Source organism: Pygocentrus nattereri, chromosome 3 (genome assembly GCF_015220715.1).
Source record: "Pygocentrus nattereri isolate fPygNat1 chromosome 3, fPygNat1.pri, whole genome shotgun sequence".
Taxonomy (NCBI): domain Eukaryota; kingdom Metazoa; phylum Chordata; class Actinopteri; order Characiformes; family Serrasalmidae; genus Pygocentrus; species Pygocentrus nattereri.
In genome coordinates, this window is record NC_051213.1 from 33,038,354 (window position 1) to 33,056,344 (window position 17,991).

Sequence of the window (17,991 nt, forward strand, 5' to 3'; positions counted from 1 at the left end):
GGACCGCTTTTTGAGTGAGGAAGAATACAGGCCAGCAAATCAGAAGTCCATTTACACACATCAGTCTTAAAGGCACTGTAACAAAAAACATTTGGAAACATTTAGGGCTCTTTCACACTTATACCATTTGGGGTAGAACTATCCACCTGACAGGTGTGAACTGTCAAAGCTGTATTTGGGTGTGCACCAAACAGCTGAACTGTGGTCTGCCAAAATCACTTCGAAGTACCCTGGTGCAGTTTGCTGTTGGTGGGAAAGCATTTTTATGACGGTGGACTGATCGCTTGCTGTATTGACACACATATGTAATTCAACTGTATTGTAGCAAAATAACCGTACCCGTGTTATATAATACACACACAGTAAGTGATATACATTACAATAAACAATAAACGACACTCATGAATCATGGAAAATTATACAGTAATCACATCTGTGCATTCTTAAAAATGCTGGAAAATTAGAGACTATGATGATATACATACTCAGAAGTTTGTAATCTTATCACAGTAGAAAAAAAGCTCCTTGTATTAAGTTATCTTAGATCTCATTTACACCTGGTAGTTTCATGTGATTAGTATCTGGACTGTATCCTGATAATATTTTAGCCACATGCATTAACACTTGATCATCAAATGCATCTCCGGGTTAAATCCAATTGCTGTGTGGGATCTGCATATTACATGGCAACCAATTACCAATTGTTCAGCCTCTTCATTTGCAGACTGTTTTACACTATAGCATCTGTCCATATTACTATTAAGGATTTCATTTCATCCGGCCTTCTCTTCCTCTCAGACACAGATCACATGCCCAGTGATGTCCTGCAAGGGGCGGAATTTCGGCTGTATTGGGATTTTTGATCATCGGATGTGTCTGGGAGAGATGGATACATTTACACTGCTATAACGTGGCTCAAATGTGGCTCAGTCGATCTCCTGAAGTGGTTTTAAATGCATCTTGGGTGCATTTACACTTGCATTTTTATGTGGCTTGGCCTTATCCAGATATCATCCTGACACTCAAAACACATGAAATAACCAGGTGTAAATGGGGTTTTTAAGGATCTATAGTGCCTTCCAGGAGGAAGTTGTTGGAAAAGATGGTATGACAAAAGAGAGGAATTATTCTCTTTGCTCGCTGAGTATAAATAGAGTCAAGCATATTTCCAATTATCTTTGAAGCTTTACCGACAATATCTTCCGATTTATTACAAGTTTGGATGCCTGTATTTCTGTACCAAACTGTAAAAGATGATGTAAGAACGCTATTGATACTGAATGAATAAAATTGAATGAATAATTCTCTTCTTACTTCTTACTTCTTTGCTGAGATTTTTTGAAGATATGATCAGAATTAATGCTTCATAAGACCTTCAAAGAATGGCTAATGTGAAATCCCCAAAATTTTATAACAGAAATCGACTGTCCCAAAACCTGCACAGAGTTTTTACGTTCTGTTTTTTTCAGCAACACTCTATTTGGATGGTCCACTTTAGATGCTTTGTAAATGCTCAGTCTGTCTATAAGTAACATTCAACTAAATATCCATTAAATTCAACTGAACTACTGAAGTTCAGGGTGAAAGAGTTTATTAAATCTATCCCTACTCCTAACCCTAACCCTTACCTCAAGGCTAAACTTCCATCTACTTCCTTATCTCTAACCACAATGTTGTTGATAATCAACTGAACATTAATGGAAAGTTTGTTAATGATTTAAGTATCTGTAGAGCATCTATAGGGGACCATCCAAATAAAGTGTGACCATTTTTCCTAATGATCTGTACTGTTTTTGATGTATTAAGCTTGAAGACATTGTTAATACACCATGTTACTGATCGATTCACCTCCTGCCATACGTTCATTATTATCTGTGAAAAGGCCTATTATTGTGATATTGTCTGCTTATTTCACAATTTTAAGATCCATTGTGAGATGCCAGCTCATTAGGACAGAGAGAAAAATGCTATGGAGCCAGTGCACAGCCAGAGCCATCCCTGTACTAAGTGACAAAGACTGTGATATTATTCATTTTAACTGACTGTTTCCTTCCATTAAAAAAAAAAAAACGAAACCAATGGCGTAAAGTTGGGTTAATGGTTAAATCTGCACCAAACAAGGGAATTCAGCATCAGCAGAGAGATATGCATTGGGTTTTGACTCATTAACCACGTAACATATTGCATTGTGACATATTGCATTGGTTATACTCAAATTGAAGCCAATCATAAAGAAGCAGATATCAAGTAGGTTTACTATTATTGCTTTGACTTTAGACATTAAGCTTCTGTATAAGCATCAAATCAAAGCACTCACATGTATAATTTAGTGCACTTTAGCTGCTGCAGAGTGAAGTCAACAGAAACGATGGAAAAAAAGGTACAATGTCACACAAATCCAAACTGTGATTCAGACTTTAGCAAATTAACCAGGTGTGAAATCAACCTTAATTAAAAAATGTATTATATGGTCTTGGGTAAATACACCCACACAAATGTCATAAGCAGAACAAATAAGAAAATGTAGGAACTCATATGGGCAGGTTTTTTTTCTTTTTACAGCCTAAACAAAAGGGTGTCTCACATTACTGTCCTGGGAAAGAAGGTGTCGCACATGCTACTCTGCACAATGACCACCAGTGATGTCACAAACTGGCCTTTTCCCACATAAGCTGCCTTACTGCTGCGATGATTTGTATAAAGATCCATATGTAAATATCAGGGTCCTCTCTGTATGGAGTTTGCATGTTCTCCCCGTGTCTGCGTGGGTTTCCTCCGGGTTCTCCGGTTTCCTCCCACAGTCCAAAGACATGCAGTCAGGCCAATTGGACATTCTAAATTGCCCCTAGGTGTGAGTGACTGTCTGTGTCTGTCTGTCTGCCCTGCGATGGACTGGCGACCTGTCCAGGGTGTATCCTGCCTTCCGCCCAAAGACTGCTGGGATGGGCTCCGGCTTAGAAAATGGATGGATGGATGGATGTAAACATCAATACACTGCACTGCTGTGTATTAGATAAACTAATGATGAAAAATGTATTATTTTAACATTTTTTTTTTCCATTAAAGATGTTTAAGTAGCTCTCATCAAAATAGTTTTACTTTTTAAGTTAAGCCCAATAGCCTAAATCTGACACGCAGATGTCTTAAATTCATACCACAGGAAATTCATCACAATCACAGTCCACAGTAACAAATATACAGCAGTTGTCAACATAAGCCACATGAACATTTAATTTGTAGAGAAATTTATAATTTATTTATAGTACTGTCCACAACTACTGGCACTCTTAGTGAGATGAAAAAAGGCTTTGAAGAAAATGGCTTTGTTGTTTCTCTGCTGGAAATATGAGACGAATTTAATCCTTTAGAGAGGCCAAATTATTAAAAAAAAAAGAAAAATGCATAAAACATAAGACATGCTCTTCTCAAAAACATGTCAAAATTATTGGCACCCTAGAAAATGCATTGTAATATTTTGGCACCTTCAAAAAGAAAATAACATCTCTTTAAAATCATATTCCAGCTTTTTTAAGTAACCAGAGTCTTTAGAAACTCCTACTGCAACATTTCTGTGCATAATTCAGTCAATCAGATGTAAACAGTCATTCAGAGTGGTTCGATGTGAAATGGTTAAGTGTAGAGAATCTTACAGTCTGATTTCTTTATAGAAGAGCTGAAAGGAACGGTCGTGTTATACATCCAAAACAATCAATGAACCTATATTTGTCTTCTGAGTTGATAGGGGTGAAACAGAGGTAAATCTGGAGAAATTGGTTTTCTTGGGGAAGTAGTTAAGGGGCACATTACATTTTGTAGCCAACTCCAAATTTTTGGAGCTAGTAATTGTAGGCACTACAATTGTTTTATGAAATGTAGCTAAAAGCTGTAGCGTTTGTGTAACTATAATGATAATTTTCAATACAATTTTGCTACAGACTTACTTTGCTCTGCTTTAAATTTTAGGTCAACTGTAGGTGCTTTTCTTGCATCTCCAGCAGGAAACTTTTCCATGAAAAGTTTCTCGTAAAAAAGTCTCTCAACATTAAACTTTTTATGCGGCTGAAGTCGCTTCTCATTCACCAGCTTCTTGTTTGAATTGTTCTGTTCCACCTTAAATGGTGCCGGAAGTACCAAAATGTTCTGTTGCAGATTAAATGTGTGAGGAAACCAGCTGGAGTGATTAGAAATGCAAATAAGTCAGTTTGTCTCCAGATAATTGATGCTCACCTTAAATCTTTCTCTTTGCCTTTTCATAAGCTACTAGCTAGACGAGACTGTTATCTGCATTGCTAAGTGACCAGCTGTAAAATCATCATGGCGATCTTTTTTTTCCTGGCTCATGACTAAATGCAGTGCCTTGTTCCCACTTTCAGTAAGGTTTGTTTGGTGAGTCATTCCGACGACCGCGCTTTGAAAGTAGCTAAAAAGTAGCCACTACTTTTTTTCTGGAAAAATAGCTAAATTGCAGCTAGATATAAATTTTGTTAAAGTAGCTAAGAAGTAGTTAACTACTAATTTTTCAGTAGCTATCCCAACCCTGCATGTACCTCTCTGCCGTGATTTAAACACTTTTAGGCCAAAATTCTCATAGCTATTGTAAAGCAATGTCTCAGGCATTAGGCAGCGCATTCATAACTATTTCATGTAATAACGTTGTGTGATGTAGTTTCAGAGGCTTTAAATGCTTCAGAAGTCTCATTCCACTGTGAACGGTTCAGATTGTTAGGAATGGAGCATTTAACAAACATCTGAATTATTTTGTTTGCATCTCAACCGTTTATTTATGCAGAAATGTTAAAAAAAGTGCAAAGCCCCTTTAAGTGGTCATTCATAACTGCTTGGGTCTGAGGCTGAGGCTGCTCTGAGGCTTAATTTTGTGCTGATGCACAGAACAAACACACTTAGCATCAAGATGAGAAAGATCTCAGAATACACAAAGGATAACAGCCGCTACACAGTAACATAGTGTTCCCCATTATTATAGTTATTAATAAGTTTCCAACAACTGGAGCTATAATAAAGCTCAAATAAAGAACGAAGTGTATTCCCACCTACACACTCACAGTGTGGAGGATGGTTGGAGAGACAGAAAGACTGCAGTGTATGGTCACCAAGTCTCTAAAAATACAATTAGATGCCTCCCCTGTGCCAACAAATTATATTTAACACTTTCTAGAGAAAGCCACAAATGTGAGCACATTGCCTTTGCTAAACATAACTGTTTTTTAGACTTTTATTTGAACCATTTTTTATAGTCAAATGAGACAAAAAGCCAACCTGTGACATTCTCAGAAGGATGGGACATTTTAATAAAGAGGAATTAACTAAGCTAAAACCATATAGGAAGTCCATTTGTATGGTGCAACACTACTTTCAGCTTAGTGCAAACAACTTCAGTCCATTCACATTGTTGTTTGTTTGATATATATATATATATATATATATATATATATATATATATATATATATATATATATATATATATATATATATATATATATATCGACGACTCTGGGTTTGACGAATGCCATAAGAACATTACCTGCCTAACTGCATTGTGCCAGCTGTAAAGTTTGGTGGAGGAGGGATAATCCTATGGAGTTGTTCTTCACGGGTTGGCCTAGGCCTCTTCCAGTGAAAGGAAATCTTAATGCTTCAGACATTTTGGACAACTGTATGCTTCCGACTTTGTGGGAACAGTTTGGGGAAGACCCTTTTCTGAATGTGCCCCAGTGCAAAAAGCAAGGACCATAAAAGCATTATTGGGTGTGTTTGGTGTGGAAGAACATGACTTGTCTGCAAAGAGCCCTGACCTCAACCCCATCCAACACCTTTGGGATGAACTGGAACAGAGATTGTGAGTCAGGCCTTCTCGTCCAACATCAAAATTTGACTTCACAAATGCTTGGTGGACGAAAGGGCAAAGATTCCCACAGACACCAAACAGAGACCAAAATCTTGTAGAAAGCTTCTCACAAGAGAGGAAGCTGTTCTAGCTGCAAAGGGGGGACAGGCTCCATATTAATGCCTATGGATTTAGAGTGGAACATTATAACAGCTCCTGTGGGTATAATGCGTGGGTGTTCCTATACTTTTGTCCATATAGTGTATACATACATACATATATACATCCATCCATCCATCCATCCATCCATTATCTTCCGCTTGTCCGGGGTTCGGGTCGCGGGGGCAGCATCCTAAGCAATGAAGCCCAGACCTCCCTTTCCCCAGCCACTTCCACCAGCTCTCCAAGGGGGATTCCGAGGCGCTCCCAGGCCAGCTGGGCGATATAGTCGCGCCAGCGTGTCCTGGGTCTTCCCCGGGGTCTCCTCCCAGGTGGACTCGCCTGTGACACCTCCCGAGGGAGGCGTCCAGGAGGCATCCTAACCAGATGCCCGAACCACCTCAGCTGGCTCCTCTCGACGTGAAGAAGCAGCGGCTCTACTCCGAGTCCTTCCCGGATGACTGAACTTCTCACCCTATCTCTAAGGGAGAGTCCAGACACCCTGCGGAGGAAACTCATTTCGGCCGCTTGTATTCGCGATCTTATTCTTTCGGTCATTACCCAAAGCTCATGACCATAGGTGAGGGTGGGAACGTAGATCGACCGGTAAATCGAGAGCCTTGCCTTATGGCTCAGCTCTTTCTTTACCACAACAGACCGGTAAAGAGCCCGCATCACTGCTGACCCAGCACCAATCCGCCTGTCAATCTCCCGCTCCCTTGTACCATCACTCATGAACAAGACCCCGAGATACTTGAACTCCTCCACTTGAGGCAAGAGCCTATCCCCGACCCAGAGAGGGCTCTCCACCCTTTTCCGCCTGAGAACCATGGTCTCGGATTTAGAGGTACTGATTCTCATCCCAGCCGCTTCACACTCGGCTGCAAACCGATCCAGCGAAAGCTGAAGTTCGCGGCCTGATGTCCCCAATAGGACCACATCATCTGCAAACAGCAGTGATGTGACCCTGAGGTCACCAAACCGGACACCCTCCATCCCTTGACTGCGCCTAGAAATTCTATCCATAAAAATTATGAATAGAATCGGTGACAAAGGGCAGCCCTGACGGAGTCCAACTCTCACTGGGAACGAGTCTGACTTACTGCCGGCTATGCGAACCAAACTCCAGCTTTGTTTGTACAGGGCCTGAATGGCTCGTAGCAAAGAGCCATGTACCCCGTACTCCCGAAGCACCTCCCACAGAATACCCCGGGGAACACAGTCGAATGCCTTCTCCAGATCCACAAAGCACATGTGGACTGGTTGGGCAAACTCCCATGAACCCTCCAGAATCCTGGAGAGGGTGAAGAGTTGGTCCAGTGTTCCACGACCAGGGCGGAACCCGCACTGTTCCTCCTGGATCCGAGGTTCGACTATAAGCCGGACTCTCTTCTCCAGTACCCCTGCATAGACCTTGCCAGGGAGGCTGAGGAGTGTGATTCCCCTGTAGTTGGAACACACCCTCCGGTCCCCTTTTTTAAAAAGAGGCACCACCACCCCAGTCTGCCAAGCCAGTGGCACCGCCCCCGATGTCCACGCAATGTTGAAAAGACGTGTCAGCCAAGACAGCCCCACAACATCCAGAGCCTTGAGGAACTCCGGGCAGATCTCATCCACCCCTGGAGCCTTGCCACCAAGGAGCTTCTTAACTACCTTAGTGACTTCGGCCTCAGTAATGGACAAGCCTATTCCCATGTCCCCAGACTCAGCCTCCTCACTGGAGAACGTGTCGGTGGGATTGAGAAGGTCCTCAAAGTATTCCTTCCACCGCCCAATGACGTCTTCAGTCGAAGTCAGCAGCACACCATCTCCACTATATACAGTGCTAGTGGCACACTGCTTTCCCCTTCTGAGTCGCCTGACGGTTTGCCAGAATCTTTTCGGAGCCGACTTAAAGTCAGTTTCCAAGGCCTCACCAAACTCCTCCCATACACAGGTTTTTGCCTTGGCAACAACTGAAGCCGCAGATCGCTTGGCCTGTCGATACCTGCCAGCTGCCTCTGGTGTCCCACAGGCCAACCATGCCCGGTAGGACTCCTTCTTCAGCTTGACGGCATCTCTCACCTGGGGTGTCCACCACCGGGTTCGAGGATTACCGCCCCGACAGGCACCAACTACCTTACGGCCACAGCTACAGTCAGCCGCTTCAGCAATGGAGGAACGGAACATGGCCCATTCTGAGTCAATGTCCCCCACCTCCCCCGATATCTGGTCAAAGTTCTGACGGAGGTGTGAGTTGAAGATCAATCTGACAGGTTCTTCTGCTAGACGTTCCCAGCAAACCCTCACTATGCGTTTGGGCTTGCCTGGTCTGACCGGCATCTTCCCCCACCACCTGATCCAACTCACCACCAGGTGGTGATCAGTTGACAGCTCAGCTCCTCTCTTTACCCGAGTGTCCAAAACACATGGCCGCAAGTCCGATGACACGACTACAAAGTCAATCATTGAACTGCGGCCTAGGGTGTCCTGGTGCCATGTGCACTTATGGACATCCTTGTGTTCAAACATGGTGTTCGTGATGGACAAACTGTGGTTTGCACAGAAGTCCAAAAACTGAACACCACTCGGGTTCAGATCAGAGAGGCCATTCCTCCCAATCACACCCCTCCAGGTCTCACTGTCATTGCCCACGTGAGCGTTGAAGTCCCCCAGTAGGACAATAGAGTCTCCAGGAGGAGCACTTTCAAGCACCCTTCCCAAGGACTCTAAGAAGGCTGGGTACTCTGAACTGCTGTTCGGTGCATAAGCACAGACAACAGTCAGGACCCGTTCCCCAACCCGAAGGCGTAGGGAAGCTACCCTCTCGTCCACCGGAGAAAACCCCAACATACAGGCACCGAGTCGAGGGGCTATGAGAAAGCCCACACCTGCCCGCCGCCTCTCACCATGGGCAACTCCAGAAAAGAATAAAGTCCAGCCCCTCTCAAGGAGATTGGACCCAGAGCCCAAGCTGTGTGTTGAGGTGAGCCCGACTATATCTAGCCGGTATCTCTCAACCTCGCGCACCAACTCAGGCTCCTTCCCCGCCAGTGAGGTAACGTTCCAAGTTCCAAAAGCCAGTTTCAGCAACCGAGGATCAGAACGCCAAGGCCCACGCCTTCGGACACTGCCCGATCCACAACGCACCGAACCCCTACTACTGCCCCTCCCATTGGTGGTGGGTCGATGGGAGGGGGGACTCATGTAACTCCTTCGGGCTGGGCCCGGCCGGGCACCATGAGTAAATGCCCGGCCACCAGACGCTCGCTGGCGAGCCCCTCCCCCAGGCCTGGCTCCAGGGTGGGGCCCCGGTAACCCTGTTCCGGGCAGGGTACACAAGTCCTGTTTTTCTGTCTTCATAGGGGTTATTATGGATCACACTTTGTCTGACCTGTCACCTAGGACCAGTTTGCCATGGGAGACCCTACCAGGAGCTTTTGCTCCAGACAACATAGCTCCTAAGATCATTCAAGCACGCAAACCCCTCCACCACGATAAGGTGGTGATCCAAGGAGAGGTACATATATACAATTTTTAAAAATATGTTAACCTCAGCAATATGTGACAAATTTTAATTGGCCCATGACTTTTGTTTGAGCGTGTTATAAGAGGCCCACCAGCCAATATGCTGATGGTGGCAGTAGTACCATAAAATGACAGTGTAGTGCACTGCACTGTGTTCACGAAGCCTGCTAAAGTTTAAATGTGACCTGGTGAGTTCAAACTTTTGCAGATCTCCATCTCTGAAACTTGCTACAATAACAGCAACATTAGCTGCACCTAACCCTGCCCTTCATAATAGTAGTGCCTGCAAAATGAAACAAATATAACACTTCATAACTAACTAAACAGACGCTGCTCTACTGGAAGACTTCACGCTAGATGTTGGAACATTGCAGTAAGAATTTGCTTGCATTCAGTCACAAGAGCATTAGTGAGGAACACAGTTCCACTGCTCCACAGTCCAGTACTGATGGGCTTTATACCCTTCTAGCCACACTTGGCATGGGGCATGGTGTTCTTAGACTTATGTGCAGCGGCTCCACCCATCCAGAACTCTGATAGATGGCCATATGAGCACGTATAAAGGGTCATAAAGGGTCAGGAATATAAGTTATGTACATATTGGTACTAGATCTTGGACATATTTGCATAATATATAGAACACATATACACTGTCTCTCTGGTATATGCCTGAGACATGTGGATTCTACATATATGTCTGAAATACTTTTTTAAAGCACAATATCTATCTATCTATCTATCTATCTATCTATCTATCTATCTATCTATCTATCTATCTATCTATCTATCTATCCATCTATCATAAATTGTTAAATATATTGTATATACATACAATGTATACATATGTTTATATGCTGTGATATATGACTGAAATACATGTGCCGTATTTGAAAGCAGACATTTTCTAATAAATTGGCATATATGTTACATATATGTCCATATGTAACCAGTGGTGGACAGTAACAAAGTAAATGTAATTAGTTACTGTACTAAAGTAGTTTTTTCTGTACTGAAGCTTTTCCATTTTGGGCGACTTTTTACTTTCACTCCACTACATTTCAAAGTGAAATATCTGACTTTTTCCTCCACTACATGTTGAGAAATCTGTCGTTCCTTTTGGTTTTTGTGTGTATAGAAGCACAAAACATCATACCGACCCAGTGCAGCACACAGTTCAACATCAGTGCAGCAGCGTAAAACTTTGGGAGCACACACGTCACCTAAATGATGAACTAACCTAACTTTGTGTAAATAGACCACAATATAGAAATATGTACACATATACAGCTGTGACTGGCATGTTTCTTTTTTTCTGAATTCATACAAACACTTTCATTTGATAGTAAATTAGTTAGTTTATGTTTATGAACAGAGACCTACAGATCAACACAGTAAAGGAAAACTTATTTGTGATCCTGAGTTTAAAGCGTGTTTATTAAACTTGTAGCTAATTTACAAAGTAATCTTAAACTGAAACTTTGCTTGTTTGTAAAAGTGATTTCAGAGCCACTCGGTTCTCCCTGATGGAAACTGTTTACCTTCAGTGTTTTGTGCTTATGATCATTTTAATAGACGTCAGCGTCACTAATTAATGACGTTCTATTAAAAGACTGGTTTACCAAGAGAGACGCTGGAGGATTTTCACCTAAACTGAGTTCATGAAGCCAGTCTTGTTACAAAAATGATAACAGGACATCAGAGCCAGAATTAATCTTTTAGTACTTTTACTTTTGATACTTAAGTAAATTTGAAGCCAAATACTTTTGTACTTTTATTCAAGTTGAGGTCTAGAGTAAGGACTTCTACTTTTACTGGAGGAATATTTTACCTTGGGTATCTCTACTTTAACTCAAGTACATAGTTTGTATACTTCGTCCACCTCTGTATGTGACCAGTATAAATTGGATAATACATGTCATGTAGTAGAAATCCATGTATTGTCATATATCAGACGCCGTATAAGCAGAGCGTTCTGTGGAGATTATATAAACTCTGTGAGCAAATGAACAGCTGCGTTATGCTGCACCATAAAGCAGCTCATTCACTAATGAGAAGGTGTGTCTGGACACATTTGGACACATAGTGTGGTTTAAACATTTAGAGGCTGGCTCTGATTCTACAGGCCCTGCTTTCTAGTTTTTAGCGCTTCTCACATTCGTGTCCACTGGATGTCGCTATGCGCGGTGAGTGTGGTCCTGAACACCCTTACAGCGCAGAAGGAGAGGAGACCCTGACGGCGCTGGGTCCAGTACATGTTCAAAACTGGTCAGATTTCTCGGAGCTGTCCGTCTGACCTGCTCTCCTTTTATACAGGCTGTACGTCAGAACACGCTGGATGACAAACGGGAAAAGTCCAAATACTCTGCGTTTCCTTTACAACAGCACGGGTTAACTTACAGCTCTGAACTGTGAAGTCACACCGACTCCGCAGCTGTCCGGCATGGCAGAGGCTGAGGAGTCTGACCCAGCAGCAGCAGCGGCAGCAGCAGCAGGATCTTCTCCCCGGTCTCCTCGTCAGTGTACGGGCTCCAGTGAAAGGCCTCTGTCGGAAGAAGAAAGAGAGAAACTGAGGAGTGACCGGGTTCTGGTGTCGGACTTTAAGCAGCAGAAGTTCGAGCTGGAAGCTCAGAAAAACTGGGACTTGTTTTACAAAAGAAACAGCACAAACTTTTTTAAGGACAGACGCTGGACCACGCGAGAGTTTGACGAGCTGAAGGCTTGCAGAGAGGTGAGTTATTATCCAGGCGGTGACTCAGTGTTTAGCGTCTTGTAACACTTTATGAGTCACATGGTTATGAAACACGTCTGTAAAGTAGGTTTTCGTAAGTATTCTTAGTTTAAGTGGCACAGCTGTTATTACACATTAATCGTTTTGCCTTTGTTCCCATGTGAAGTTCGTGCAGTGACTCACGTTTATCAGGCATCCCAGATCAACAGTACTGATCTACAGCCAGGTATCATCCGTCTGTGTAGTCCTATAGAGCGCATTTTAAAAGGCATACGCTGATCCTAGATCAGTATTTGTGCTCTGAGGGCTTTGATACAGGGGCCAATGGGAAAAGAGTAATACACTGGCATATCCACACTCATCCAGGCATGAACAGCATGTACATAAATGCAGAATGCATTTATAAAGTTATATAGTCAGAAAACATGTATATTATGTTACTATTAAAGCCAGTTTTCCAAAGGAAAAGAACGAATGTCATCAGGCAGAAAAACAGGAGAAGGTGATTGTTGCCCTACAGCAACACCATGCCATACTGGGTTAACGAGGGACTTGTTTTGATTGGTTGTTTCACTCTTGGTTCAGTTTGAGGCCCAGAAGCTGGTAATGCTGGAGGCTGGATGTGGAGTGGGGAACTGCATCTTCCCTCTGTTAGAAGAGGATCTCAACATCTTCATCTACGCATGTGACTTCTCACCCCGAGCTGTAGAGTTTGTGAAAGTAAGCAATAAAAGTGCTGCTCCTTTGTTCCTTTTTCATTTCATTTTATTGTTTTTAATCCAAATTATGACTTTGGATTAGAAAGGAAATGGAGTAAGTGAAAATAAGCCTACCTGGTTTAGCAGAAATGTGTTTGTTTATGAAGTAAGTCAGGTTTGGTGAGCCAGGTTTGGTGGCAGAGCATTCTTAAGGAAAATTAGAATTAATTGCTTGTAGCATCTGAAGGTTGACCGTTAATTTGGCCTGGAAAATGAGATTTCTGGTACTGAGATGCTTTGGTTGAAGGGCTTGTGCTCATTTTAGATATTTGTATAGTATATGGACCGTATGTGTCAAATTGTGTTTGTATGACTATTTTCTAACCTCTTTTGATCCCTTTGAATTGAACAGGCGGATACAGTCTTGTGTAAAAGTTTGAACACACCCAGTCTAATTATGTTTTGTTCATTCTCAGGCATTCTGTCAAGGGAACAAACTTATATTTTTGTCAGTTTCTAGCATTACACAGGGCTGTTTCATAGTCAGCAGAAAAAGTAGACTGACTTGGTCTTTTTGTGGGTTAAGTTTTTTGGAGAATCTTTGTCTATGATTTGCACTCTTATCACAGTTTTTATTGCATTTATTTGCAGCAAAATCCACTTTACTGCCCTGAGCGATGTCAGGCATTTCAGTGTGACCTTACTAAAGATGACTTGCGAGCCACTGTCCCAGAAGCGAGTCTAGATGTTGCCACTCTGATATTTGTTCTGTCAGCTATTCATCCTGACAAAATGCAGCAAGCTCTGGAAAATATTTATAAGGTCAGTGACACTGTACATATGATAAGATTCTGCACTGAATGTAAGATTTTGACATTTTTAGGTTCATTAGGTTCGCTTTAGCTCAAAGACTGCTGAATTAACCACAACAGTGTTTTTTTTAACTGGTTTAACTTTGTGCTGTACTGGAGCCACATGATTAATATTCTTAATATGTAATGGAAGCTCTGCCAGACTATCAAGGTGCAAATAGTGTGCCGAAATCAGTATCTCTAACACTATTAAATGCCAAATTCCCCATACCAACCTCACATGTTGGCTGGCTTGATTAAGCTTACAGGCCAACATTTGCTTCTTAGCGCTCACTTTTTAGTGAACTCGGATACAAAATTTTCCTGAGAATTTTTATATAGATATGATGTATTTCTGAAAGGGGAATAACAAAAGACGCAAGTTGTTTCATTTTGCAGTTTATAAAAGAGATCTTTATATACAATAGCAGTCAGTTTCGTGTTAGAGTTGTGCAAACTTTTTGTCTTGAGTGGCAAAAGTGCAATGTTGGAGGTTGGCTTTGCGCCAGAAAGTGACAACAATATGCAAATTTAATAGTAGGTATGTTTATGTTTTGCAGAAAAAGTTACGTTGCTTCTGTTTTCATCTGGCAGGTTTTAAAACCAGGTGGTATTGTCTTGTTCAGGGACTATGGCCTCTATGACCATGCCATGCTGAGGTTTAAGTCAGGGAGCAAACTCGGGGAGAATTTCTACGTCAGACAGGATGGCACTCGCTCATTTTTCTTCTCCAAAGGTTAGTCGCTGTCAGCTGTTTTCAATCCACTGTCCCCCTTTCTTTGCTGTTCTGTTCTGTCTACTCTGATTCTTTAACCTCTTCTCTCTCTTTCAGAGTATCTTGCCAGTCTGTTTCACCAGGGGGGCTTTCAGACTCTTGTGAATGAGTACGTTCTGAGAGAAACCGTGAACAAAAAGGAAGGACTGTGTGTTCCTCGAGTGTTTCTCCAGAGTAAATTTTGCAAGTGTGAATGACCATTTTTTCAGGGCTTCAAGGAATAGGTTTTTATTTTTATTATTCACTTGTATGAGCCAGTGATACTTTTATTAGTTGTTTTTACTGTATTAAATTTCAAACTTTGAATAAAGAGCTGTTTTATAAGATCTTATTTGAAGACCTTTCATTAGCTTGCTCGTGTTATACAACAGAGATTTAGACATAGGTATAGAAATTAGGGCTGCCACTACTACTGATATTCAGTAACTGAGGCATCTACCAAGTATATGGATGAAAGTAACCCTTTTAAATTTTCAATAGCAAAGCATACATAACCTTTCAAAGCAACTTACTGGAAAAGCAAAAACTTGGAAACTGTTAAAAAGATTTTAGAATGAGTCTCTCGGGTTCTGTTTTTTCACTGTAAGAGAATGTAAAATATGTATTACTGCCACCCAAATAGACTGCTAATCATTAATGCGATTTTATATAAATAATATATATATATATATATATATATATATATATATATATATATATATATATATATATATATATATGTCAAGTCCTCCTAGATGTCTTTAGAAATGAATTACTCCTGTCAGTACCATTTTCCAGCACATGAGGGCAGCAAAAGCTGAAGAAAGAAAAGCGATTAATTATTTATTAATGATAATAACGTTGCAGTACATTAGCACCTTTTTAACGTAATCTCTGACGATCAGCCACTTTCAACATCATGGATTATTAATGGCTATTATTGTCTGTTTTGTTTTCTTTATGTGAATAATAACACAAAGGACTATACTGTTTTGGTTTGTAAGACTCTTTTATCTATTTGAGGAATACAGTAACTGTAAATAAACAGTATTCATCTTGGAGGTTTTCATGTTTTATTACCATAGAACTCAGTGTGTTTATTTGTTCTGACAATAGAAACAGACTATTTCATTTCCAAGTGAGAAACAGTATCCTATCGCATATGTCATTTTTTTGGTTTGCCAAGTTGCATGAGGATCATAAAGTAGCATCCTTTGTGAAAGCCCAGCCACAAATTCTCTATTGGATTAAGATCTGGACTTGACCACTCCAGCACATGAACATTGTTGTTCTCATGTAGATTAGGCTGTATGCATGGGGTCATTGTCATGTTGAAAGACAAATCTCTCATGGCTCAGGTTTCTTGCAGGATTTCCCTGTATTTAACTGCATTCAGTGTACACTCTAACCTCTTATGCCTTCTGTAGCCTCCTCCTGCAAAGGAGTTTTCCCACAGCGTGATGCTGCCACCACCATGCTTCACAGTATTTTAACTCTTTTAGAGGTCTCTTGGTGGTCTCCCTCGCTAGTGTCCTGATTACACAGGTACTCTGTTTTTGCAGATGGCTTCAGTAGAAGTTGGATTTTCCAGATGCAGGTGTATATACTTAATATACTAACCCCTTAATTGCGCACAGGTGAGCTCCATTTCACTAGCTGTGTCTTTTAACACCAGTTGGCTGCAGCTGTGTTCATTTAGGAGAGTCATAGTAAAGGGGGTGAATGTGGGCAGTCGTGGGCTGGAAGACGAAGGTCGCCGGTTCGATCCCCAGAGCCAACAGTACATGACTGAGGTGCCCTTGAGCATCTAACCCTGGGAGCTGCGGATAGGGCTGCCCACCGCCTCGGGCAGGTGTGATCACTGCCCCTTAGTGTGTTGGCTCACTAGAGAGTATGTGGTGTTCACTTCATGGATCGGTTAAATGCGGAGCTGAAATTTCCTCGGTGTGGGACTAATAAGGGTCACTTAATAATACTTATGCAGTTAGGTACTTTGTGTTTTATGTTTGTGTCTAAATCATTCTGCAGAGATCTGATTTCACTTTGACATGAGAGTCTGTTTCTTCCCTACAAGAAACTTTTTTTTAATTTCAAACATTTATTTTTTTATTGTATTGAATAGTGTATGGCTGTATTAGTATGTTGTATGCCATGTGTGCCTGCATGGTGCTGTGTTGTTGTTGCTGTTTATTTATTTATTTATTTTTTGAAAAATCGTGTCCATCCACGTGCCTCATTGCAGGACCTTTTCTGGCCCAGGCAGCTGTTTCATTGAACTCTGAGATCAGAGAGTTTGATCCATCATAGAAAAAGCAGTTTCTACAGACACACTGATGCACGTGGCGTGTATAAAAGCCCCGGAAAGTGTGAAGTGGACATGAAGTCATTTGGGCTGTTAACCAGAATAATAATGGCCATTGAGAATAATAAATTACACTAACCATTTTGTTTCTCATTATATTTAGTAACAAATGTTCCAACTGCACAATTATTTCCTCAGTCAAACTGTATCACATTGGCCAGAACATTCTCATTTGTCCTATTTATAATAATAATAATGTATTGAGTGGAAATCATGAACTTGGGACAGCACAAGCTGCGTGAACTTGCTCAAGGGCTGTTATTCTGCTGTGATTTCTACATAATGTAGTGCTTTGTAATTGTATTCCTAGGATGTCATGTTCTTTCATAAGTGTCTTCTAGTCTCTTCTAAGTGGCAGTTTTTATTAACCTGCCCTTGCCATCTTCGACTTGTCCCTTAGAGTTTACACAATTGGCCACTCTCAGTACAAGAGGAGGAGGCCCGACAGCGAGGACCAGATTTTTCAATCAGACATGCACTCGCCCTCAGCTAGGTTAGCCACAGTGAGTTAACTGAATATTCATGCAAACCTCAATGTTTTTTGATATATCTGAGCTTCATGTACATAACATTTGTGAATAATTTATTTGTCTGGCTCCAAGCTTTGATTTAGTACCATGGTGAATTACCTATATTTTTTGTTGTTATTAGCTGAGTAGCCTAGGAGAGTAAAGTAATGATGTAAGGTAGTTGTTGAACCCATTGTGAAAACAATCTAATTGAATATTATGGTTTTGAAACATGAAGCATTGCTGCCTGTTATAGTTTGAAAAGGCAACTACTTCAGATTGCAATGATTTCTGGGCAAGTACTGTTGCTTGAGTCGACATTTCTGTTTGCTCGGTCACTTGCCCTTCCAAGGGTTCACCCAACATACTTCACTTGGGCTGATAAAGTAATGGACCGACTGTTTAAGGGGAATTAAAACAATTTTAGCAAAACTTTCTACATAGATCAGTTGTTGAGATATAACTACACCCAATGCCCAAGTGTCAGCTAGAGGGGTAATAAAGCCCATCCAGAACTGATCAATCAACGTCAGTACCTGACCTCACTAATGCTCTTGTGGTCTAGTGCAATCAAATCC

General features: G+C 41.5%; 1 protein-coding gene across 2 annotated transcripts; it reads left to right on the forward strand.

The window, feature by feature from the left end:
* The first annotated feature begins 11,696 nt into the window (after positions 1-11,696).
* On the forward strand, positions 11,697-14,887 carry mettl6 (methyltransferase like 6). Of its 2 annotated transcripts, none has more exons than XR_005130062.1 (5): positions 11,697-12,239; positions 12,825-12,959; positions 13,589-13,759; positions 14,415-14,524; positions 14,621-14,763. XR_005130062.1 is itself a non-coding variant. In XM_017714354.2 (5 exons), the coding sequence occupies exons 1-5, from the start codon at positions 11,952-11,954 to the stop codon at positions 14,758-14,760; spliced, it is 876 nt and encodes a 291-aa protein (XP_017569843.2). In that variant the 5' UTR covers positions 11,698-11,951; the 3' UTR covers positions 14,761-14,887. The 2 variants fall into 2 exon arrangements, 1 of the variants encoding a protein (XP_017569843.2); XM_017714354.2 differs by having other exon boundaries at positions 11,698-12,239; positions 14,383-14,524; positions 14,621-14,887.
* The last annotated feature ends 3,104 nt before the right edge of the window (positions 14,888-17,991 follow it).

Coding starts and splice junctions, on each gene's coding strand:
- mettl6 (XM_017714354.2), top strand. CDS start 11,952: ATGGCAGAGGCTGAGGAGTCTGACCCAGCAGCAGCAGCGGCAGCAGCA. Junction 12,240..12,824: donor AGCTGAAGGCTTGCAGAGAG/GTGAGTTATTAT, acceptor CTCTTGGTTCAG/TTTGAGGCCCAGAAGCTGGT. Junction 12,960..13,588: donor GAGCTGTAGAGTTTGTGAAA/GTAAGCAATAAA, acceptor ATTTATTTGCAG/CAAAATCCACTTTACTGCCC.